The 25,450-nt window shown below is 44.0% G+C and overlaps 1 protein-coding gene across 1 annotated transcript in view; it reads left to right on the top strand.

Moving 5' to 3' along the window:
* Positions 1-16,280, top strand: part of LOC122792715 (abl interactor 2-like) — an 852,815-nt gene extending 836,535 nt beyond the window's left edge. The window contains exons 8-9 of the mRNA XM_044060299.1: positions 15,937-16,095; positions 16,201-16,280. Of these exons, the coding sequence (XP_043916234.1) occupies positions 15,937-16,095; positions 16,201-16,280 (239 nt within the window). The remainder of the gene's footprint in view (positions 1-15,936; positions 16,096-16,200) is intronic.
* Positions 16,281-25,450: the final 9,170 nt, after the last annotated feature.

Here is a 25,450-nt window from a genome sequence, read left to right as displayed (position 1 = left end):
CCATTCCTCAAGGAGGGCCAGTTGATGATAAGGACAGACAACACCACAGTCATGTGGTACATCAACAAACAGGGAGGCACTCATTCATACCCCTATGCAGAATGACCTTGGAGCTGTGGACCCTGGCACTCAGCTACAACATTCAGTTACAGGCAATATTTGTACGGGAAAGACAATACTCTAGCAGACACATTAAGCAGAACCACCGGATGCCCACGAATGGAAGCTGCACCGGACATCTTCAAGACCATCTCAAAGAAATGGGGAATGCCACAGATAGACCTATTCGCATCACCTCTCAATCACCAGCTCAAAAATTCTGCACAAGGACATTCCACCCACTAGCATGGAAAGTGGACTCACTCTCCTTCAACTGGAAAGGCCTAACAGCATATGCATTCCCACCTCTTCCTTTGATACACAAGGTACTACTAAAAATCAAGGAAGAACGTCCAAGGATAATCCTGATAGCCCCAAACTGGCCAAGACAACACTGGTACCCACTACTGAAGAGCATGTCTCGGAACAATATGTGGCCAATACCCTGATGCCTTTGATGTTAACTCAGAACAACTACAGCATCATACATCCAAACCTAAAACGCTGCAACTGACTGCATGGAACATCACATAGCAGCAGCTAATCCAGAACTTTCCCAAAGAGTTAAAGACATTATTCTTGAAGCACGCAGACCTTCAACAAGAAGGAACTATGCTGGAAAATGGAAAAGGTTTGTCATTTGGAGTACGAAAGAGGAAAAGATGTGTCAAACATAGATATGCCTAACATTCTGGAGTATCTGGCGAACTTCTTCATTCAGGCCTGTCCTACTCCTCCATCAAGATACATGCATCAGCTATTTCAGCAGAATACAGCTTTGATCCACCTGTTTTTTCGCACCCTTTGCTCAGACAGTTCCTCAGAGGAATCAAGAATGTAAAACCTCCAAGGAAACCACCATTACCAGCTTGGGATTTAAACTTTGTGCTAGAAAAGTTGACACTATCACCCTTTGAACCAGCAGCAACAGCAGACCTACAACACCTGTCATGGAAAACTGCTTTCCTACTGGCAATTACTTCAGCAAGGAGGGTTTCAGAACTACAGGCCTTAATGGCAGTGCAACCCTTCCTAATCTTCCACCAAGATAGAGTGTCCATGAGGACTAATCCTACATTTATGCCAAAGGTGGTATCCAGAGTATCTTTAAACCAGGCAATCCACCTACCTACCTTCTTTCCCAACCCACAAAACAGAGGGAAAGAATACTGCATACCTTGGATGTACATAGACAGCTACGCTACTACTTGGACAGAACAAAATAGCAGAAAGACTGACCAACTTTTGTAGCCTATGCAACAGGAAGGGAAGGAAAAGCTATTTCAAACAGACAATCTCCAAATGGATAGGAAATTGCATACGATACTGTTACTCCTTCCATGGAAAACCAATTCCACAGAACATAAGACCTCATTCTACAAGGGCAACCGCCACTACCACAGCCTTCTTACGAGGAGTGGCAACCAAAGACATTATTGAGGCGGCTACTTGGACCTCCGTGCATACATTTGCCAAGCATTATAATTTGCCTCTATATTCCAGATCCCGAGCAGGGTTTGCCACTGCTGTACTGCAAGGGATCCTAAACACACCATAATCTACTTTTATCCTCCTCCCTAGTTGGCTATGGTATTCTACCCACTTGTTATGACTGCAGATGCATCCATGAAGGACATAGTACAGTTTTGTACCTACCATAAATGTAGATGTCCGAACTGGATAGCATCTGCAGTCAGAATTACCCTCCCTCCTTCCCTCTGTGGTACTCCTAGGGTGTTTACCCTCCTAATAGCTAGCTGTTGGGAGTCTTTTATGGTGTATTTGTTTGTATATATGTACATATATGCTTATTGTTGTGTTTACCTCTATCTATTTGGAAACATTGGCATCTATCCAAATTTTAGCCTACAAGAGGGCTACTGGCATCTGGGGCAAGAAACACTGAGGAAAATGGCGTCGGCTGATGCTTTTATACCCGAAGACCAACAGAGATGACGTCGGGTGGAGTGCGACATCAGCGAGCGGACCCGACTTTGGAATCCGGCCGACTGCAGGGCTGCCTGACGACAGGACAACCCACTTGTTATGACTGCAGATGCTATCCAGTTCGGACATCTACATTTATGGTAGGTACAAAACTGTACTTTCTACCTTGACAGGACTAAGCCTTTCAGAAAATTTGACCAGCTGCTAGTCAGCTTTGCTACAGGGACAGAGGGCAAGGCCATGTCAAAACAAACCATTTCCAAATGGATAGCACACTGCATCCATTTGTGCTACAAACACCATGGAAAACCTACCCCAAAGGGGATCAGAACTCATTCCACTAGGGCCACCTCAACTTCTTCATAGGTTCATACTAGGCTATCTGCCCTAGGGCATTTATAAGCCTAGCCAGAGTGTGTTTGGCTTTCGCCACCCATTTTAAATTAATTTTGCTATGCCCTTTTTCGAGGTTAGTATACTGTGCCTCTCTCTAACAGTGAGACAGAAGTAATACCCGGGGTAAACCTACGATCTCCCATCCACTCATCAAGATTCCTCTTGAAGAGAGTCAGTGAGCATCTCTGCAGCATTTCTCAAGGGAGTCCTTACCAGGGGACATCCTGGAAGCTGCAACCTTGAGTTGTGTACACACCTTCACCAAGCATTATCACTTACCTGTCTTTTCTAAATCCAGAGCTCGATTTGCCACAGCAGTCTTACAAGGCCTGCTAGCCAGCCCTAATACTTCTTGACTGCCTCCACCCTTACTCAGCTTTGGGAATCAACCCAAGTGTAATTACTGCAACAATGAAACATGAACCTATTACAGTTGTGTACACTTACCATAAATGTAGATGTTCGAGTGTATTCACTGTTGCATTCCTGGTTACCCTCCCTCCAGCCGCCTGACTTTTCTAGACTTTCTACCTATCCTCTTTTTGGCCATATCTTATGGTTATGGTATTTTCTTTTTACTGGAGGTGTTCCACACTATGTAAGTGCTTACTGTTTTGGGGGCTCCTGACATCTGGGGCAAGAAAAACTGATGTAATGGTGTCAGCTGCATGTTTTATACCCCTGACGACCTGATGTCATGGAAGAGGCGACAGCATCCGATGCAGAGATCCCAAGACTGTGGTATTCGGGCCTACTGAGGGCTTACCTGCAGGCAGATAACCCAAGTGTGATGACTGCATCTCTGAGTACACTCAAACATCTACATTTATGGTAAGTGTACACAACTGTACTTTCTCTGCCTTGTCCTTTGGACATTCTGCTGCCCCAAAGGTATTCACAATGTGCTTGGCAACTGTAACTGCTTTCCTCAAGGTCAAGGGAATTCAGTTATACCCAAACCCAGACTATCTTTCTGGCTTCAAAAACAGAACAGTTTATTCAAAATCTGCACTTTGCCATTTCTCTCCTTCAATGTCTGGGATTCACCATAAATTTCAAAAACTCATTTCTTTCCCTGTCACTGTATCACATCTTACTCAGGTGCAGGTTCAGAGTAGACCTTATTTTCATCCCCCAGAAAAAATTCTGTCCCTCATTTCCTACTTCGAAAGTCTTCTGCCTCTTGCTTCCATTACAGCCAAGGAGTTTCTGAGACTTCTAGGGTTTATGGCGTCCACAGTACCTATGCTGCTCCTTGCTAAACACCACATGAGGAATTTTCATTGGTACCTAAAATCAGTTTGGATACAGCATGCTCACTCTCTGGAATTGTGATCCCTATTCTCCCATGCCTAAAATCCAAGCTCCTTTGGTGGATTCAGCAATTTTCTCTGAATCTAGGACTTCCTCTTTATCTGCCCCAGCTTACTAAAGAGTTGTTCATAGATGCCTCTGACATAGGCTGATGGGGGTCTTTTGCATCAAAGAAGGTGCAGCCTATGGTCGCTTTCACAAAGAAAAGAGCACATCAACATAAATGAAATGAGTGCTCTTATTTTAGCTCTGCAGGTTTTTCATCTTCTCTTTCATCCAGGCCTTCTGAAAGTGTTTACAACACCACCACAGTCCTTTGTTATGTCAACAAGTTGGGGGGGGGGGGGGGGAGTCATACCTTCTTTGTAGACTAGCTCTCATGGCATGCGATTTGGCAGTTCAGTACCATGTTACTCTTCAAGTGGTTTGCATCTCATCCAACCAAAACCTTGTGGCGGATGCACTAAGCCAGTCAGTGACTCAACCCCACGAATGTATGTTTCACGGAATGTAATGTTCTTCAAGGATGCATCTGCAGTCCTTACAAATGGGTTGTCCTGTCGTCAGGCAGCCCTTCGGTCGGCCGGATTCCAAAGTCTGGGTCTGGCCTCGGCTGGTGTCGCACTTCACCCGACGTCATCTCTGCTGGTCTTCGGGTATAAAGGCATCAGCCGACGACATTTTCCTCAGTCTTTCTTGCCGCGTGGCGCCCGAAGCAGAAGCTGTTCGCAAGTGCCGGTCGGTCAGATCCAGAGATTGCTACTACCGAATACTACCAAGACTTCTAAAAGCTAAGTACCCGTTGGGGACTCTTTCTTGCCTCAGCCGATGTCAGAAAAAGTGAATAACTGTTTAACTTGTGGGAAACAAATACCTCATAAAGATTTCCACTCTTACTGCTTACCTTGTTTAGGCCCAGACCACAACGTAGCAGCTTGTTTAGCCTGTGCTTCCTTCAACCGTAACGCTTAGGCGTCGGTCGGAGTTTGCTGAACAGTTTTTCGGCTCAGATTTTGCGTACATTATGCCGTCGGATCCTCCGACTACTCAAATTGTTAAACGCAGAAAGGACCGACACTCGCGGTCCACGGTTTTGGCCGAAACCATGGTTAAGCAAACCGCGAGTGTCTCTGTTTCGGCCGAAACCGAGCAAACAGGTCAATCTACAGCCGAATCCATGACTACTACTGAGGCCCCTTCTACCCTAGTTGAATCGGCCTCTGAAGTTTTGCCTACTAATGTGGTTTCTCCAGAATTATCGGACACCATCCCTTTGGATGTCTCTACCCCAGCACATGGTGCTGCTAGGCCTCCTGCAGCCATGTCCATAAAGGCCTTTGCCAGGGCTAAAGCAGCCAAAACTGCTAAGTCTGTGCCTGTTAAGCCCCCCTCTCACAGGCCCAGTTCCAGTTCCCAAATGCTTACTCTGGCAGAGGATCTCATCTCTTTAATAAGGGGATCCCAATCTCACCCAGACAGGGCCTCTCAACCTCCAGAAAAGAGACCTAGAGCAGAGCCCCCTGAGCCAGTGTCCTCATATGACTCTTCTGATGATACAGACCATCCTGAGGCTCCTTTTTCTACTTATGAAGATTCCGATGCTGAAGAATCTATTCCTTCTGCCTCTCCACCAGAGGAATTTTCCTTTGGGGAAACCTTACATGCCATGAGAGAGCAATCCCAATGGCAGGGACAAGATTTCTCAGATTCAAGAAAAAGGCTTAGGACCTTTTTACACTTAGCACAACATAGGCCCTTAGCTATACCTCCAGTTCTTCCTGTTGTGGATGATGCATTTAATGATGTTTGCACTGCTCCTGATACTTTACCTCCAGCCCCTGCTAAGCCCGATAGGTTTTACAGGGTACCGGACACTCATCACCACTTATACAAGGCTCCTTTTGCAGATCCTGAGACTATCTCCCAGGGACCCAAGACAGTAGCTTCGACCTCAGCGAAAAACCCTCTCCCTTCTGAAAGGGAATCCAGGTCCTTAGAGAGATGGGGTAAAACAGTATACACCTCTGCTACTCTCTCAGCTAGAGCTTTAAACTGTCAGTTTCATATGATCCAATACCAAGAGTTTATGCTTGATCAGTTAACTAAGAAACTGTCCTCTGATGATTCCTTAGATAAGAAATATGTTCTAGAAATGGTGAATAACATTCAGCAGGTTAGTAACCATTCTTTAAAATGTGGCTATGATGCACTGGAGGCTTCATTTAGATCAGCCATGACTGGCACAGTTATAAGAAGGCATGCATGGTTGAAAGAACAGGTCTTGCCGGATCATGTTAAAGCAAAGCTATTAGATGCACCTATGGATAAGGTCAGTCTATTTGGTTCTCCTGCCCAACAAGTAATGAAGAAAATGGAAGAGAAGGCAAAATCTGTACAAACAGTTAACGATTTCCTACAGTTTCAGCCCCCAAGGTTTAGCAGGAACTGGCCTTCCAAAAATTGGTCCTTTCCAGACTCCTCTAAAACTCAGAGAGGCAGGAATAGGCGTTCCAGAGGCAGAAATCAATCCAGAGGAGGTGCCTACAGGGGACGCCAGTGGCAAGGCAATAACCAACGAGGCACAGATACAACCACTACCACTGCAACAGGACAATCACAGTGACTTAACCCTCACACCGCCTACCAGGGAACAAATAGCAGCACCCTTAGGCGGAAAATTAGCCTTATTTTCAAAAAACTGGCACTATATCACAAGAGACAAGTGGATTTTGCAAACTATAGACCAAGGCTACAGGTTTCACTTCCACACCTTACCAGTAAAAAGAGGAATGCCAAACCTACTTCAACATAAATGAAATGAGTGCTCTTATTTTAGCTCTGCAGGCTTTTCATCTTCTCTTTCATCCAGGCCTTCTGAAAGTGTTTACAACACCACCACAGTCCTTTGTTATGTCAACAAGTTGGGGGGGGCAAAGTCATACCTTCTTTGTAGACTAGCTCTCATGGCATGCGATTTGGCAGTTCAGTACCATGTTACTCTTCAAGTGGTTTGCATCTCATCCAACCAAAACCTTGTTGCGGATGCACTAAGCCAGTCAGTGACTCAACCCCACGAATGTATGCTTCACGGAATGTGTTACTGGTCTTGGGCCATCGGTGGCAGTCTCCTCAACTGGATCTTTTTACCTCCCCTCTGAACAGACAACTTTCTCATTTTTGTGCCAGAGTCCCACATCATCTGTCTTGGAAGGCGGATGCTCTATCTTTCTTATGGAAGGGGATGTTTCTGTAGGCCGTGCCCTCCTCCCTTTCCTCTCATTCAAAATGTTCTGCTCAGAATTCAGCAGAACAAACCGAAAATCTTGCTGGTGACTCCATTTTGACCCAGACAGCATTGGTTCCCTCTTCTACATTTAGCTAAGGGCAGTCATTGCAAGTTACCTCACAGGGTGGATCTACTCACACAAAGCAAGGGATCTTTCATCATTCCTCACCTCTTCACTCTTCAACTGATAGTGGGTGGTAGGATTTTGATTCCATACATACACCTGTTATCTGAGGATGTGCTTAAGGTCCTGCAGTGCCCAGAAAGCCCAGAAGTACGAGAACTTACTTGTATAAATGGAAGAGGTTTGGGGTCATCCTCTTAACCTGGATCCACTTTCTGTGGATGTTCCTTTGGTTCTGTCTTCTGTGTTAATTGTTCAGTGCTGGGTTAATTTATTCTTCTATTACTTGGCTATTTCTGCTTATCTGCCTTTATCACCTCCTTTAGCTTCCAGAGTTGAGGCTAAGCAGTTTCTTAAAAGCGTGTTCATGTTAAGCCTCCCTGAAAGCCTGTCCCTCCTCCCTGGGATCTTAGTTTCGTTTTAGAAAAATTGACCCCGGCGCCTTTTGAGCCTGCAGCTTCATCTTCCTTACAGCATTGTTCTTGGAAGACTGTACTTTTCTTAGCCCTTACTTCTGCCAGATGGGTGTCTGAACGTCAAACCCTTATGGCTTGTCCTCCTTTTTTAGTGTTCCATATGGACAGGGTGTCCCTTCATACTAATTCTTCTTTTATGCCCAGAGTGGTAAATGAGTCGTCTCTTAATCAGTTGATTCAATTGCTCACTTTATTTCCCTTCTCCACAATCTGTTGGTCAGAAGGTGCTACACAGTTTGGATGTGCATAGACAGCTCAGATTTTATTTGGATAAGGATCATAGGAGTTTACTAAGCTAATGGCCCTAGGGCCCTTGCAAACCTAGCCAAGAGTTTACCCCCCCAAAAAAAAAACCTCAGTCAGCATCTGTTGCCCCTGTCAATGAGGGACAAAGGTGGAACCCCTGGGCCAAATTTATGGTTTCCCATCCACTCATCAAGATTGCATTTGAAGAGGGTCAGTGAAGTATTCTGACATGTATGGGAAGAATTCCAGAGGCGGGACAGCCTCTGGAAGACCAACCTGACTCTCCAACAGGTTTTGTTGTCGCATATTAGATTTAGGCCTATTGAGCTGGTAATGCTCCAGGAGTTAGACTTAAGGATACGGATCATCTGCAGTAGGGCAGGGTCTGACATTCCCTTGTAGACAAGACACAGATCATCTCCGAGTATGTTACCGAGTAGAGTGATAGTGATTTAAGCCTGTCCGCATAGGATAGGTGTTGGAGGCCATGGATTCTCTTTGTGAGGTATTTCTGTGACCTTTCCTGTTAGTGCAGATGTTTGGAAAAGTATATACCAAACTGGGCACTATACTCAGTTATAGGTCTAATAAGGGAGGAGTACAAAGAGGTAATAACCTCCTTTTTTCTGGATGCAATCCCTTTACTTGTGAAATGAACCATGTAAAAGGCTTTTTTGACCACTGCCGCCAAATGATGGTCAAATGTGAGATTGTTGTCAACCTGAGTGCCCAGGTCTCTCCCCACAGGCCATGTGCTTAGGGCATTGCCGTTGATGTGCTTATCAGTAGGGGCCGTGTTTTTGCCGAATGGTATGATAATACATTTTTGTGCATTTAACTTAAGGCCATGACTTTGGCACTAGTCATTTGTAGCTGAGACCCTCCTGCAGTATGTTAAGATCAACTGGGGTGTCAATGACAGCACCCAACTTAGTCATCTGCAGACTTGGTCAGCTGCAGACCCTTTGTCTTTGCCTGGACCTCTTGAGAAGTATATGCCAAACAGTAGGGGTCCCAGGGCAGATCCCTGGGGAATACAACTAGTGACAGGTCTGCTGTTGGAGGTGACAGCACCTAATTTGACCTTCTGGGTCCTGTGAGCCAGTTGACCACCCATCTGGCTAGATGGGGATTAACACCAAGCTGTTAGCTTTTCAATGATGCTAGAGTGGAGGATTGTGTCAAAGGACTTGGCCAAGTCAAAGTAAGCTTTATATACTGACTTTCCCTCATCCAGGGCCTTGGTGACAGTCTGTCTTCATAAATCTGTTCAGCTCTTTGTTTCCTTTCATCCTAGATCCTTAGGATTGGCCGTTTCCAAGGAAACTATTTCTTCTTGGATTTCCAAAGCCATTTCTTTCTGTTATGCTTTTCATGGCAAGTGCCTTTCTTCTGTTATGCCTCATTTTGCTAGGGTTGTGATGATGTCTGGTGCTTTTTCCGAGGGTTTGGATGCTAACTTTTGTCTTTAAGCAGCTACCTGGACTTCTGTGCATACATTTACCAAGCACTATAACTTGGATGTGATATCCAGAGATAGAGCTGGCTGTGCTAGCACCATTCCTCATGGGTTGCTAGAGAGCTATGCTGGTCCATCTTTCTCCTTCCCCCCTGAGCTTTTACGGTCTCCCTTTTGTAAGGAATGCAACAGTGAAATGTATTTACATTTGTTGACCGGGAGTGTCCGACTGGACGTAGGTCCATTTTCAGCGGAGGCCCGGGGAGAAAAGCTCCACAGTTAAAATAAACAGACAGTAGTTACATTGGATTACATAGCGATTAACTATATAATATAGCAATTCCTTACAACATATTTACAGATGAAGAACATAGTACATCAGTAGACAACTAGAATCTTTATCTGTGAAGTACATAACGGACATTAACAAATGTTACAATAAGAAGTTCCTGCTGTATAATAAGTACTAGGCTTATGAGCATCTGAGCTTGCTATAATCAAGGTAGTTAATGGAGTGGAAAGAAAGGTAGTGGTTGAATGGGGTGGATGATTTTAGAGTGGGAGTTGCAAGGGCATAGCCATCATGTTTTTAGGTGCGCTTTTAGTAAAGTTTTGAAGTGGGTGCATGATGGTACTGAGGTAATTGTCGGTGGGAGGGAGTTCTATAATTTGGCTATGGTGCAAGAGAATAGTGCTTCACCAGCAGAGTTATTGGCTTTAGTGATCTGCAAGTGTTTTTTGTTGCTGGATCTTGGTGATCTGGTGGTGCGATAGGGTTGGAGTAGATTCTGGAGGGTGGGACATTTAGTGGATGATTTACTAGTTTGTGGGCGAGTGAGAGTTGATACCATTGAAGGAGGTGAGGGAGTTCAAGCCAGCCCAATTCAGCAAGTGAGAGACAGTGGTGACTACAGTAGGATGCCCCTGTGGCGAATTTGGCAATTTTGTTGTAGCAGGTCTCTAGCTTGTTTAGATCGCATTACCTTAGGTTGGTATATATTGGAGAGGCATAAAGTAGGGCGGAGATAAGGTGAGAATTTGCTGTTGAAATCTTTGCTGCTTTGGTGAGAAGTTGCTCATTTCTGTATAACGCTCCTAGTTTTTTGTGGACATTTTTATGGTCATGGATATGTGAATGTCAAATTTTAGTTTGTCTATTTCCACTCCTAGCAATTTGGTGTGTTCAGTTGGGTATATAGTGGTGTTGTCGTTTGCTGTAATGTTAAAGTGAGAGTTGTTTTGAGTATGTTTGGTGGGTTGGAAGATGAGTAGTTTAGTTTTATTTGGGTTGAGTATTAATTGGGCATCGGATAACCAAGTTTCAACAGAGGAAAAGGCTTCTTGTGTGACTTTTTGCAGTTTGGGTAGGGACTGGGCTGAGCAGATGATGGTTGAGTCATCTGTGTATTGTATGAGTGTGCCATGTTTGGTGGCAGATTCTAGATTATTGGTGAAAACAGAGAAGAGTAGAGGTCCAAGGATGGATCCTTGGGCACCTCTATGGAGACAGGTAGTTGGGAGATGTCATTCTGCCATACACTGGATTGTTGGCGGTCAGACAGGTAACTCTGAAACCAGTTGGTGACTGAGAGAAGGATAGATTATTGAGGACAGAGATAAGTTGTTTGTGTGGGACCATGTCAAATGCTTTAGATAGGTCTAGGAAAGTAGCAGAGGAGAGAGAGCCATTGTTTTTATGCTGAAGGATAGTGTTAGTAAAGGAGAGTAAGGCAGTGGTGATGCTATGGTTTAGTCGGAAACCGTGCTGAGTATTGGAAAGGAGGTTGTTAGTAAGGAGGTAGTCTGAGACCTGAGAGTGTATGCATCTCTCTAGTATTTTGGAGAGTGGAGAAGAGAATAGCTAAGAGAATAGCTGTGGGGCGGTAATTGGTTAGTTCTGTGGAGGGGAATTATATGCGATACTTTCCACAGTGTGGGAACGTAACTTTCTGACAGAGATTGGTTAATCAAGATGGATACTGGGTAGGCCAGAGCATCAGCTGCGATTTGTAGGTATTCACTTGGGAGGTTGTCTGCTGCTAATTTGGTGGGCTTAAGTTTAGTTAAGAGTTTTTTTATGTTGAAGGTAGGTATAGGAGAAAAAGAGAAGGCAGTGGGGAGATTAATAGTTGAAGGTGTGGGTTGGAGGGGAGGTGGGCTGTGTTGTTTAGCTAGTGATGGTATGGTTTCTGTGAAGTGTGTGTTGAATGAGCTAGCAATATTTTCTGAGGAGTGAGGGATGTTAGGAGGGGAGGGGTACTGACTTTACCTGGGTGGAGGATGTAGTTTATGGAGGACCAGAATTGTTTGGGGCTGTCTTGGGAGGAGTCTAGGGCAGACTGGTAGTATTGGAAGTTTGTCCTGTTTTATTAGCTTTTTGACTATTGCGTAGATCTAGGAATTTCTGTCTAGTTGAGGGGGTTTTAGTTTTGCGCCAGAGCTCCCAGGCTTTATCCCTGTTTTTCATTTCTGACTTAGTGGTTTTCTGTAGCCATGGGGAGGGTTGTGCTTTGGTTCTAGAAAGTCTTATGGGGGCATGGTAATTAAGGATGCTCAGGAAGGTAGTATTAAAAAATTCAACTGCGTCATCAAGACTTGAGGTACTTTAGAGGATGCCAGTTACATTCTTTGAGGGATGAGATGAATGTGAGTGGGTTAAAGTTTAGTTTTTTACGTATTTGACAGTAGATGATAGATTTAGCTTGGTATAGGTATTTTTTGAGTAGGAATGTTGGGGAGTGATCACTGAGGCTATCTGATAAGCAGCCTGTTATGTATGACTGGGGACTCTTACTGACTAGTATCCAGTTCAGGGTAGTGTGCTTGCTGGAGTTTTTATTTATCCTGGTTGATGACTGGACTAGTTGGGTGAAGCCATGAAGGTTTACATGATGGGTTAGATGGTTGCCAGAACAGGATTGCCAGTCAATATTGAAATTGCCTAAAATAATAGTTTCTTGGGGGAGATGGTGGGTAGACCAGCTGAGGAGGTTTCTAGTGGAGGGATGTTTTGGCCAGGTGGGAAGTAGCATCCAATTATGTTGATGGTTTTGTTTTGGTTTATTTTGAGGTTGGTATATATTATTTCTTGATTGCCTATTTGTGGAGTTGATGATTTTAAGATCTGGCTGTTTAGATGCTGTTTAAATATTATAGCTACACCGCCTCATTTCTTGTTTAGCCGGTCTACTCTTAGTATGCCATCACCTGTAGGGAGTATTTGCTCACTGGTAATGAGAGGTTTTAGCCTGGTTTCTGCCGGGATGACTGTATCTGGGGAGTACAAGTCTATGGTGGCATGGAGTTCATGGACTTTGTTGGATATACTTTTAATATTTAGGCTTAGTAGAAGGAAGTCACTTGGCTTTCTATTGGCTGTAATATGGGAGAAGTTGTGGTTTCTAGTGTGATTATGAGGATTGGGGTTGGAGATGGTAGGGCCAGGGTTGGGGTGGATGTCTCCACTTAGGGCTAGTTTTGATATGCATGAGGTTATTAGTTTTCTCAGTTTTTGAATGTGTTTGTTTATAAGGGAAACTTTGATTGTGCTCTGTGGGTAATAGATATGGTGGGAGGGTTACTATGTTAAGTTGTAGAGATGTTTTATGTTTGAGTAATATAGTTGGTAGAATATGTGGGGGGTACATAGGGATGGTTCTTGAGTTGGTGGGAGGGGAGCTGAGTGAGGGTGAGACATGAGTGGTGGTGTGAGTAGTACAGTGGTAGTGGTTGAGTGGGGGAATGACTGAGCTTTGGTTGGATGTAAGATATGCAAGGAGAGTGCATGCAGTGAGCATAGGTAAGGTATGCTTCTACATGTTAGTTGAGGAGGTGTGATAGTAGTGGGAAGATGGAGGAGGTAGTGTTGGGTTAGCACTGTGGTTGGCTATTGGAAAGATGGGAGGGGTTTGTGAGTGTAATAAAGGTGGGAGGGAATAGGGGACAGGATGGGGAACGAAGCAAGTAGAGACCCTGTTAGTTGCTCTTATGAGGGAGCTGGAAACAATCAGGTAACAGAGTTAGCTGATAAATGAACATATGATAGTGACAAGGGTGGTTGTAGTTTAAAAAATGGTGCCTGCCACAGGTAATATTTATTAACTTTGGGATTGTCTTAAGGTAATAAACAGGGAAGGGGGAGGGGAGAACAAGGGTGTGAGCATTCAGTTCTTTGTACTGCTTCTAATGAGTTAAAGCAAAGACAAGTTTGTGTTTAAGAAACAATCAAAATTGACCAAGGACTGCTCTGAAACTGCAAGTCATTTCTTAACCATTTCTCAGGTGGAAAAACAGGATAGCCTTGTATCAGTAGGCTAATGTGGTCTCAGTTTAAATTAATAAACACACAGTATTGATCAGTTATGGATACTATTTGCTAACAGAAGGGAATAAGAGAGAAAGTGGAAGGTGTGTGTGTGTGTGTGTGTGTGTGTGTGTGTGTGTGTGTGTAGGGTGGGGGGTTGCTTACAAGCCAAAGCAGAGTGCTCTCCAGGGGAAAATGAATATTGGCTCAAACAAGTAGACACATACTCTTAACTTTAGCTGTTTCCAGACAGTTCAGACCCAGACTGTGCTTTTCTTATAAGAATGATAAAGGTGGTACCGCAGTTGAATACTTAAGAGTGGTGTTAGGTCTAGAAAAGAAGAGTACAGAGAGGAGTAAGCACTTTTGAGATGGTAAAGATATATTATAAACATTACAAAAAACAAACTGAGCAAATAGCTACTGTATGCAGGGAAATATGTCTTGAACCAACTACTGGTATATGCAGATACTGAGCCAGTTGGAAAAACATCTTAGAAGAAACCTCAGACAATTATGCAGTCACAGATAAAAATATAGCGAGCAGCACTCTGTCGTGGTTTTCTAATGTGATTCTATACTCCAATAACAGCACAATTATATAGAAATAATTAGACACCAGTATGAGCTGCCTACACACAACACAATTACATGAATAACATTAGTGAACAAGGTGCAGCTATGTAAATAGACCATACTATTATACTAAAAACAACTTGGTGCAGACAAAATGCTAGCATGCCATAGTAACTTCCAATAATAAAGCATAAATCATATTAGATGATGAAATGGAAGGACTAAGTATAGTTGTGTAAGATCTTACCATAATGGTAGAAGTCCTTCTCTTCACTGTTTAAGTATTCACTCCCTGCCACCTCCTCTCTAGTTTTTTTGTCTTCTGGATGTACTGGTTGCCTCTGTTTTTGTGGGCTGGTGTCCCTAATGAGGCTTTCATTTCTGAGGATGGTACATCTAGACGTCACCTTTATGCCCTATGCTATGTGTGGGGAGCATGTGTGTGACGTACGGCATACCTTAAAGCAATTTAAAGACTTTAGTATACTAGCCAGACATTGGGACGTCTTTGGCAGGTGATCCCTATTGTAAGAGTACTGCAACAGTGCAGAGGGCATCTTATCTACTGTTGTAGTAAGATCTTACACGACTATACTTTCACCCTTCCTGGATGGATTTTTTTTACGTTAGTGATGGATGCACTTGAGTTTATTACACATTGTTAATGCATATCTGGAGGACCATGGCATTAGCCTGATGTGCTGTATCCACTTTAATAATGCATTAGAATTTTCTTTGTCTTCATTTTTTTGGCCCCTTTCACCCCTTTATCTTCAATCATCCCCCCAAAACACCCTATTAAGTTGTTCACTCCCTTACAGGTGAGAGCACTTCAGCCCATTTGATTCTCTTTAGGGTGTGAGTCAGGTGTCAGAAGTGGCAGTGTGAAATAGGGGTTTTACATCAGTCTCAACTCTCCATCCTTGTTCATTAAGCTTTCTCCAGGTGGGAAGAATAATTTTGTCTTAGCTCTGGGCTGCTGTTCACATCTATAAGTGGCATAGCCAGCAAACAACCCCACCCCTTGAACAAACACTATGCATGTTTTGCCACCCTCCATTTGGGAAATTAGTGCACCTTATCTGCTCTTAGGCATGTGTCCCACCCCGTATCCTGAACAAAGGCAAGTGAGTGAAGATCTTTCTCCGCTCACCAACCCCACGGGTGTTTACAGCAAGCATCCAAGCTGTTAATTGAACTCTGGTCTCTTGGATCATAATGAGGGCTTTATCTCTCAATGCCAAGTAAAATAACAGAACTGTTTAATGCATGCACATGGAGTGCTTTATCATGCATGCAAAATAGGGCAATACGACTATGGCTCAATTAATTTCTCCCTGTGTGTGATTAAGATCGTTTTTATTGTACATTAAGTATCTAGTATTTTTTTTAAATGCATGTCCCTTTTACTTTTTATATGCCAAATTCCTTTGAAGTTTAGTCTTAAGTGCTTTGTCTGCATTACTTGCATTCATCTCTGTTTTGTCACTGTTTGTACACTTTCAGTTTTGCTGCAGTTTTGAATACCTTTTTGCCTCTTAAATAGTTGATGTAAAGGAGTATTAATGTAGGATTATTTTGTGTATGTGCTAGCACCACAACTGAGTATTTTTAATTGTTTACATCTAAAGCTGTAATCATACTGTTTTGCATCCATTGTACTGTGTTTTTACTGTTTGAAGGTTCCATAACTGATTTATGTGTTTTTAGCTCATCCTGCTCAGTTCTACAGTATGAACAGACCAGTGTCACGACACCCCACAACAACCATAGGAGGCTCCCTACCGTACAGACGCCCTCCTTCTGTCACATCACAGGCCAGCATTCAGAGCCAAGTGAATGGAGGGCCATTCTTTAACCAAGGTTCAGGTAAAGCAAATTTTAATCTCTGCTTTCTCAGCTTGTTGTTCTTAGCCCTTAATAAAATTGTTAGAATGCATTAAATGACTGTTTAATGTCTTGTTTGAAATTGAGGGTTTTATATTTTTCATGTCCCTATGTTTAAGTTTGTTCATAGCTGCTTGACTAGTATTCAGTACAAACCTACTGTTTAAAAAGATCCATGTATTGCAACAGGTGTCACACAGCTAACGAGCCTTGTTTGTAGTTTCTGTAAATGGGCTGGTGTATGCTCTTGAATGATGATCTGGAAAGAGTGAGAATAGTGAGGGAGCAGAGAAGAGGCATGATAGTGTGGACACTACTACAACTGGGCTTTGCTTATAAAATGAGGTATGAAATCAGGAAGAATAGCAGCTTAGTAGGTCTGTGATGTGCAAGCTGGGGTCAAACCTACGTACAGTAATTAAGTGGGAAGCCCCTTTCACAGGTGTCTGTGTATGTAGAGGTAAATGGTATGGAAATCTGTGGAAATGGTAAGGCATAGGGCACAGGAGTGTGTGTGGATGAGAGTGTATGTATGCTGTGTCTCTCCTTTGTATTGTTTGAGTTTGAGGCTCATTTTCAGTGGAGCCCTTTGGGGAAAGCTCAGGATGTACATTGAGGTAGAGTTTCAGTTAATCATAAAAGTAAACATCTGTAACAGTCATAATAGAAGATTAATTTAATTCAGTTAGATGCAATGCTTTTTGTGTGCTCCTGTTAATGACCAAGTTTTTCTGTGTACATAACCTTGTAGTGTTCAGAAGTGTAATCAGTGCTATAAATGTTTAAGATTAAATACACTTTACAGAGGTAATATCTGATGTGAAAATCAGAATATGCGACAGGACCCTCCGTAATAAAATAATTTGGCTGCTCAGTGTTAGTTGCAAAGATTAAAAAAGACAATGCGGGAAGATCAGGGATAGACCAGAGGGGGGATCTTTATTGTATCAGGTTGCAGACATCATTATCTTGGGGTCGGATAGGCTGTTATTTCTGCTGGATTGTGGAAGTGGTCCAGGGATGTACACACAGCTGCTCCAGGTTATGTTTGGACAGCAGTTCTCATATGAAGTGTGTGGGAATATGCACCCATACTGGAAAGAGTAGCAGGCCCCCTCTAATGCAAGTGGGCACATCTACCAGGCCTGGAGTTAGAAGCATGTCAAAATGTCCAAGCCAGCTGACTGCGATGATTCTCTGTAGCTCAACTGCCAGTTGGAGAAGTGTGGATTATCAACAGGTTTTCCTGTGGAAGGAGTTCATCCCATTTAGGGTGGTGTTTGGTACTGAAATGAAGAAGGATGAGGGAAACCTATGGGGACTGTGTGGTGTGAAAAGGTGTTTTGATGCTCATGGTTGGGAAGGGCCCAAAAAGAATCCGAAAACAAGTCCTGCTTAAAGACCAAGAAAAGATTTTTGGTCGTTTTTATATTTGCATTTTCTAATAAGTCATTTACAACTGACAAGTTTAAAAGCCTGTCAATGGATATCCTTCTCTGTTGGATAGCTACTTAATTTTCTTTGAGGATTGCATTCATGGTAAATGATAACATTATGATTTTTATTCCATCTACCTTGTCTATTTACCTTAACCATGAACCCAATCAACAACCCTTTTGCATGGTTTACTTTGTAATAGTCTTCACATTTGGAACTTTGGCCACAGGAACCCTGATGTCTGGCTTGTTTTTCAGAACTTGGCACCATTCCCCCCTGTAGGCCAAGGTGCCCCTCAACCCCCCCCCCCAGATGTCAGCATGTCTGTGGAATAAATAGAACATCTGCCCGTACCATCTTTTAGTTCACTGTATGGTCATTACATCTTGATTTTCAGAGTATGCAGACAAGTGCCCCTTTTGAGAAAACAAAGAAGTTATGTTCTTACCATAACGTTCCATCTGTGTTGATCTTCATTTATTCTTAACAGCTGGGTTTTGGTTCCTTCCTCGGAACTGACTCGACCATTGTAACAAGCTTGCCCCTGCTTGAAACTTATGAGCTTAGGCTACCCATAGTGCTTCTCTTCCCTTCCCTTTAGATTGAGTTTTGGCCGTAGAAATAAAAAAGTGGAAGCTTTGTCTGAGCAACTGCCCTACTAAAGAACCAGGACTAGTTCCGAACCTCCAGGAGTCTTTGGAGTGGGTAGGAGGGTGGGATGTCAATTAATTAAGATAGACACAGATGGAACATTATGGTAAGAATATAACTTCTTTATCTTATTTTGTCAATATTCATTCATGACAGTTGGGACAGAGTCCCCAGCTACTTTGTCTTGGGAGGCCCTATGGAAGGATATTCCCGAGCACCATAGAGCCAAAGAATGCTCTTCTCCTGGAGACCATATCCAATTTGTAATGAGTGATAAAGGTATGAGGGGTAGCCCAAGTAGCTGCTGCACAAATGTCATCCATGGAGGCTCTAGAGTGAAAGGCCACTGAAGTGGAAACTGACCTGGTAGAATGGGCCTTATCTTTAGTTGTTAGATTCATATTATTTTCATTGTAAACAAAGGTGATGCAATCTCTCAACCATTTCCATAAGGTGACTTTGGAAACTGGTTTGCCTAGTCGAGTACCTGAAAAAGACAGGAACAGTTGGTCCGATTTCCTGAATGATTTTGTTCCAAGTAAAAATGTAATTGTGTATGTACATCCAACAAATGCAAACAATATTCTCATTTATTTGAAATATTTGGGAGGGTCAGTAGATTGGTTAATGTTTGAGTCTGAGACAAATTTTTCTAGAAAAGTGGGGTTATTCCAAAGGGATACTCTCCCTTTATGAAAAATGATGTGTGGGTGCCTTACACAACTATGCCTGCAATTCTGATATTTCTCCTGGCTGAAGTGATTGCTACCAGGAATAAGGTCTTCCAAGATAAAAATTTGATATCACAGGAGGCTGCTGGCTCAAAGGGCTGACTGATCAAAGTTTGTAAGACTAACATCAAATTCTAAGGTTCAATGGGCTCTTTAAAAGGTGGTTTCAAATGTATAACTCCCTTTAGGAAGGTTTTCCAAAGGCGGTAAAATATCAAGGAAAAGTCATTGAAGCCATTATGGAAATTTGAAGTAGCCACTAAATAAACTCAGATAGTAGAAGCTGAGGCTCCCGATTGGAGTAAAGTTGATAAATATTCTAGCACCATATTAATTGAGACTGAAAAGGGGTCAATTCCTTCTCCTGGAGACAAGATCACAAATCTGTTGCATTTACTAAGATAAAGTTTCCTGGTGGACAGTTTATGGGAAGCCAGAAGTATCTTTTGTACCGGGGAAGATATTTCTGCCTGGCAATTTCTGGAAGTGGAGGTACCAAGAGGTCAGCTTGAGAGTTTGTGGGGTGGAATGCTTTGGACTGTCTTTCCCTGAAAATACCCCCCCTCCACCCAATCAGGGATGGCATCCGTGGTCACTACGGCCTTGAGATAAGGTGGTGAATCCATAGCTCCTCTTCTGGCTTCATCCACCAAATCAGGTACTGCTTGCCTCGTTTTGTTATGCAGATTAGATAAGACCTGGGTGTGTTAAGAGACCACTGTGACTGTAGGAGCCATTGAAAAAGCCTCATGTGGAACCTCGCCAGGGGAACTAGGGTGATTGTCGCTGCCATTGACTCTAGTAGTTGCAAGACTGTGAGCTAGGACTATATTTTGAGAGAATATCACTTGGAGCTGTGACCTTAATCTTTGTAATCTGTGAATGTTGGGAGGGTGGCCTAATGGTTAAGGTGTTTGCCTTGCCAGCACAAGGTGCAGGATTTGAGTCTCACACGGGTTAATTGGCTAGGCTTAAAATGGCTCCCAAGGGCAGTTAGCTTAGTACTAATCTATGAAGCTATGAACCTATAAGAGATGGAACAACCACACAGGATCTTGTGTCGAATGTTGCTCCATTGAATTCTGTGGTTTGAGTGGGTGCCCTTTTTGACTTTGTTTATTGAAATGCCTAAAAACTTTGCTTGCTCTAGAATGTAGTATAAGGCATGATGCGGTAGATGTCTGGTGGGGGCGGTAAGGAGCCATTTGTCTAAATATGGAAACACCCAGAATCCTTGCAGTCTTAGATAAGCTGCTACCACTGGCATGCATTTGGTGAACACCCTGGGCGCTGTGGTGAGACCAAAGGGCAGTGCGCAAAATTGGTAATGACTGGCTCCCACTTGGAAGTGGAGATATCTTCTAGAGTGCTTGTCCATTTTTTAATGTGGTAATATGCATCCTGAAGATGCATCAAGCACATCCACTAGTCTTTCTCTAGAAACGGAAGGATAGACTGAACCGTGACCATCCAAAATTTTGTCTGTCAGACAGACTTGTTCAAGATGCTGAGCTCCAGATTCGGCCTTCATTCCCCTGTCTTTTTTGGCACTAAAAAGAATCTTGAGTAAAATCCAGATCCTGCTCAGTCTGGTGGGACTGTTTGGATGACTCCTTTTTCGAGCAGCTTTTGAATTTCTTGAGCTGCTGCATCCCTCTAACTGGGTGGATTGTTGGGGATTCGGCTTTGTGGCCTTGGAAAAGATAGAAAGGGATATGGTAACCTCTTGTAATTATTTTCTGCACCCAGGAATCTGATGTTATTGAGACCCAGGCTAAGTGGTGCAGAGAGAATCTTCCCCCGACTGCTTCCAGAGGTAAGCAGTCAGGCCACTCCTCAGAAGCACTAATAGGGTTGCCTAGAGAAAGAATCTCTGGAGCCCTGGTTGCATGGGCCCCCTCTGCTACGGCAGGGGCATCTTCCTGATGAGTTCCCCCCTCTGCCCCAGGGAGAAAACTCGCCACGTGTGTCCTGAGAAGGTTCTTGGGACTTTTTGAACCACATCTTTCCACTCCTGTGATTCCTGGAATAGTCACTGAGGAGTGGAAAAACATATGCCCACAGCAGAGAGTGTCTTTCTGTCCTTTTCACACCTGGCTAATGTATTTAACTTTTGGGCCAAACAACAAGAAAGCATCAACCAGAGTGCTGGCAAAGGAAGACTTGAAGGGGTTCACGAAATCACACAAGTGCATCCAGGCATGACATCTCATGACAACACCTGAACCTACCCCTTCGGTTGTATGTGCAATCAATTGCATGGATGAGTTAGAGATGGAGTCTAGGGTCACAGGCTGGAAGGCACCCTTATCACGTACCTAGTCAGACACTGCTCCTGCTAGGATTCCTGAGAGCTCAGTGATCAGGTGCCTTTGAAGATGGGTGAAATGTGCCAAGAAATTCAGCGACTGTATGGCAAAGGTCTTTGAAGCATAAACCCACTTCCCTAAATCTGTCCATTGTCTGAGACTCTGTTTGAAGGATGGACAGTTGGACTCTACTCCGCAAGTTCCTTCTATGTGGCTGCCGCTAAACCTTTGGACCAATGGGGTTGATCCTCTGGGGGAGAGAGAATTTTGTCAGGTCTCCAGGGATTGGCTTAATAGTGTCAGGGGCCTTCCAAGCATGCTGCACAATTAACTTGACTAACTCATCTGCAGGCAGGGTGATCCAGGAAGTAGCAAGTTGGGCACTGAAAGCCTGCAAATAGACAAATTCCTCAGAAGAAGGGTTAGTGGGCTTCCAGTCACCCCTCTGCTTTAAGATTTCTAGGATGTCTGTGAAGGAGCCTTCTTTGGGGGTGACTGAGGGGACCTTTCCCCTTCATCGTAATCTGTATCCTCAGTGAAAGATTGTTCCGGAGCATCAGTGTGCTTCCTCTTACACAATCTCTTACGGGGTGGCTCATCAGGTGGAAGGTCTGAGGAGGAGTCCGAAGAGACTGTACCCTGTGGTAGGATTTCTTGCTGCATCCATGCCGCTGCCCCAGTGTAGTAGACTGTGACAGCTACGAGCCAGAGAATACATAGATGTGACATTCCGACGGAGTGGGTCCCAACTGTGAGCCTGCTGAGGCATGCGCTCTCTCCATAATTTGAAGGGCAGGCCCACCTGAAGAGGGATGGGAGCCCAGAAACCAAACAATGCAACCTTGGAACCGGGGTCACACCGTGCTGCAGTGAGCCCGCCTCCAGAGAAGGAGCCACAAGAGAACTTGGAACTGTCAAAGCAACCGGAACCGTAGACGGTGCCATGGAAAAAATCTGTGACGTACTAGGGATTCCAGAGCCGGCAGCCAAGCCATGGTCCGGTGGGTGGGTCAGCTGTGAGTGAGCCAAGGTCCACAGACTGGGTTCCGATACGAAGGTGAGAGCCACCATCTGTACCGAAAAAGCTGGCACCAGGAGAGGCGTTGGCATTGAGGGCTTCAAATCCTGTGGGGAGGTTGAAGGAGGAAGACCAGTTGGAGTCCTTGGAGAGAAAACCTCTGTACTGGCTGGGACCTAGAGGGGGTTGGATTACCTCTGACCACCAAGATCTGATCCACCAGTCTAACTACATCAAGCTCTGAAAGGCTCCTGGTGGAACATATAGACATTCCTGAGGGAGATTCTGGACATTCAATAAAAGGACTGCGCTGCTGACCAACAAAGAGGTCAATAGATGGGGAATATAGAGTCCTGGCTATGGATTCGACCTTCGGCACCAAGGTAGATTGACCAAAAGCTTGTGTTGAGGGGGAAGTGACGGGTTTTACAGGAGAAACTATTGTTGGTGCTGGGAGAGTCCTAGGTACCATTGTAGGAGGTTGGTAACATGGTAACTTTTATTGGTTCCATAAGAATAGATGGCACCATGGTCGGGGTCGTAGATGCTTGTAACTGAGATGGTTGTCCGTGCCAGTTTGGATTGTTTAGACTTTTTCTGTGAAAACATGGCCTTTGGAAGATTTCAATTCTTGAGATTGAGGTGACTCTGGGACTGAGTGGCTCTGTTTGTTTGCTTCTTTTTTAGGAGGTTTTGGTGCCTCTGCCTCAGACAATGCCTCTGAAAAGGGGGGGTTTTACCCCTTGAGGATCAATTTGTTGCGACACTCTGCAAGAGTCCAGGTGCTAAAACCCTTACAGAGGTCACACACAGGCTGAATTTCCACGTGTGGCACCCCAAACACTAAACGCAAGAAAGATGTCCATCGGAGTTGGGCATCTTTCTGTCACATTTCTCACATTGCTTAAAGCCAGTTGTACCATTTTGTTTTTCAGCCATTGTTAGGTGAATTATAAAATGTAATAAACAGCCATTCATTTGATCACACACACAACAACCGTGAAAATCAAGGGAAGTTAGATTTTATAAGGGTACCAAGAATGATAGCAAAAGAAATACCCAAAAGGGGGTAAAGGAGAAGAAAGGAAACCAGAGAAAAAACTACCAACAGTGATATTTGTTACCAAAGGTAAGAGGGAAGGGAGAGGGCCTGTACCAACTATGGTAATGAAGAAATACCAAACAAGTAAAAACAGATAAAGAACACACAAAGATAGTCCCTAATTAGGTAATAGAAATATAAAACGACCAAGGAATATTAGAGAGAGGAGGTGTAAATAAGAAAAAATATAGAAAAATAAAGCACTTAGCTTGAGAGCAGGCCTGACAAGTCCTGAAAATCTACCTTGGATGGGAGTACTAGTTAAGAAAAAGCAGAAAACTAAGCATCTATCCCCTCTTTCAGACCCTCAGAAAGATTGGCAAAATTTTGCCCAAGGATTGTTCAAGGCCTTCATGTCCTTGAGGCCCACTGCTGGATCACCCACTCCTCCTCTCTCCTGGTCTGCCTCACCCCAAAAAAAGTCAGACAGCCTACTTCAGAGGAAGAACTTTCTTCAGATGATAGTGATTTAGTAGCCTACTCCTAAAAAATCCTTCACCAGTAGACTATGCTTCCCCTGAGGAAGACTCTAATGGGATAGACTCCCCTATGGAGGAAATCTCATTTGGAAAACCTTTTTAAAAATGAGATACTACTACAACTGGAACAGCACTCAAATGTCAGATATTCGAGGTACCACAACCTCCAGGTGAAAACCCCCAGCCCTTCAGCTATCCCACTGGTTATCCCTGCATTTCTGGATGCCTTTGATTCCATGTCCCTACACCCTGACTTCTCAGCCTCTGGTCCCTAAGAAGCCGAACAGATACTGTGTGCTATGAAGTCCCTCAAGACAGCAATTTCCTCTTTAAGGCCCCCTGTTGCGGACCCCTCTGTCATCTCTGTGGCCTCAGACAAAGCTTTGAGGTCCCTTCCTTCCACTTCTCTCCTTCCCTCTGACAAAGATAGTAGGCAACTAGAGGGGTTGAGGAAGAAAATATACACTTCAGCTACCTTAGCCTTTTGGGCTTTGAACTACCAAACTCCTATGACCAAGTATTCCTTGGAACCTGTGTCACAACTATCTAAAATTGGTTCTGACATGCTTGATTCTGAAGACAAGGCCTTGGCCTCTTCCCTAATTGCTGTGTCCTCCCAGGTGGCCTGCCACTCAATAAAATGCAGCTCTGATGCTGCTGAGGCTTACCTCTCGGGCTGCAGCTTCAACCTCTGTATTGAGAAGGTTTGCATGGTTAAGTCTTCAACCCCTCCCTGAGGACATCAAGACACAAAGCTCATGTGTGCTCCCCTTGACAATTCTGCTTTATTTGGTAAGGCTTCAGCTGATCTCTTCAAATCACTGAAGGAAAATTGTAGAGTTAAAAACTCAAACACATCCTGGTCTCTCCATTCCCAAAGTTCCAAAGGAACTACCCTTCCAAACAGGTATTAGTCCACAGGCAAACCTGGCCTTCCCAGTCCAAGCCCTCCAAGGGGAGCAAGAAACCTAATCACTACTCAGCTCCTCCCCCCCATCCCACTCAACTAAGCAGCTTTTTCCTGACAGAACATGTTCTCCCTGACTCTTAAAGGACTCCCTTGCGCTAGCCATCTTTCTCCACACCTATCCCTTCCAGCCTGGAAATCCATCACACAAGACGCCTGGGTCTTGTATATCATAAAACACGGATATTTCATGGCATGGTGCAGTGTGCCTCTCTTCAGGGGTATTTCACAGCCACCTGCAGAACAGATACCCTTCTTCCTCCAAGTATTGGCAGACATGCTACAGCAGGGAACCATGCAACCAGTGCTTATGCACCAAAAAGGAACAGGCTTCTACTTTCACATGTTCCTACTACCTAGAAAGGAGGGCCCCTGGAAGACCCATCCTAGATCTTTCTTTCCTCAACACCTTCCAAAAGGTGCCCTCCTTCAGAATGCTCATTCTTCAGACCCTGTTTCCTCTGATCCTCCCACAGGCCTTTCTGGCGTTCATAGATATCGGACACCTACCTGCACATTCCCATTCATCCCAAGTTCAGCAAGTTTCTCTGTGGCATCCTGGCACTTTCAGTTCTCTGCCTTGTCTTTTGGTTTTTCCACAGCCCCAAGAATTTTAACAAAATGTTTAGCCCCATTAATCACA

Source organism: Protopterus annectens, chromosome 2.part0 (assembly GCF_019279795.1).
Source record: "Protopterus annectens isolate FY-2018-M chromosome 2.part0, PAN1.0, whole genome shotgun sequence".
Taxonomy (NCBI): Eukaryota; Metazoa; Chordata; order Ceratodontiformes; family Protopteridae; genus Protopterus; species Protopterus annectens.
The sequence above is the reverse complement of the archived record's forward strand: the minus strand, read 5'-3'. Positions and strand labels throughout refer to the sequence as shown.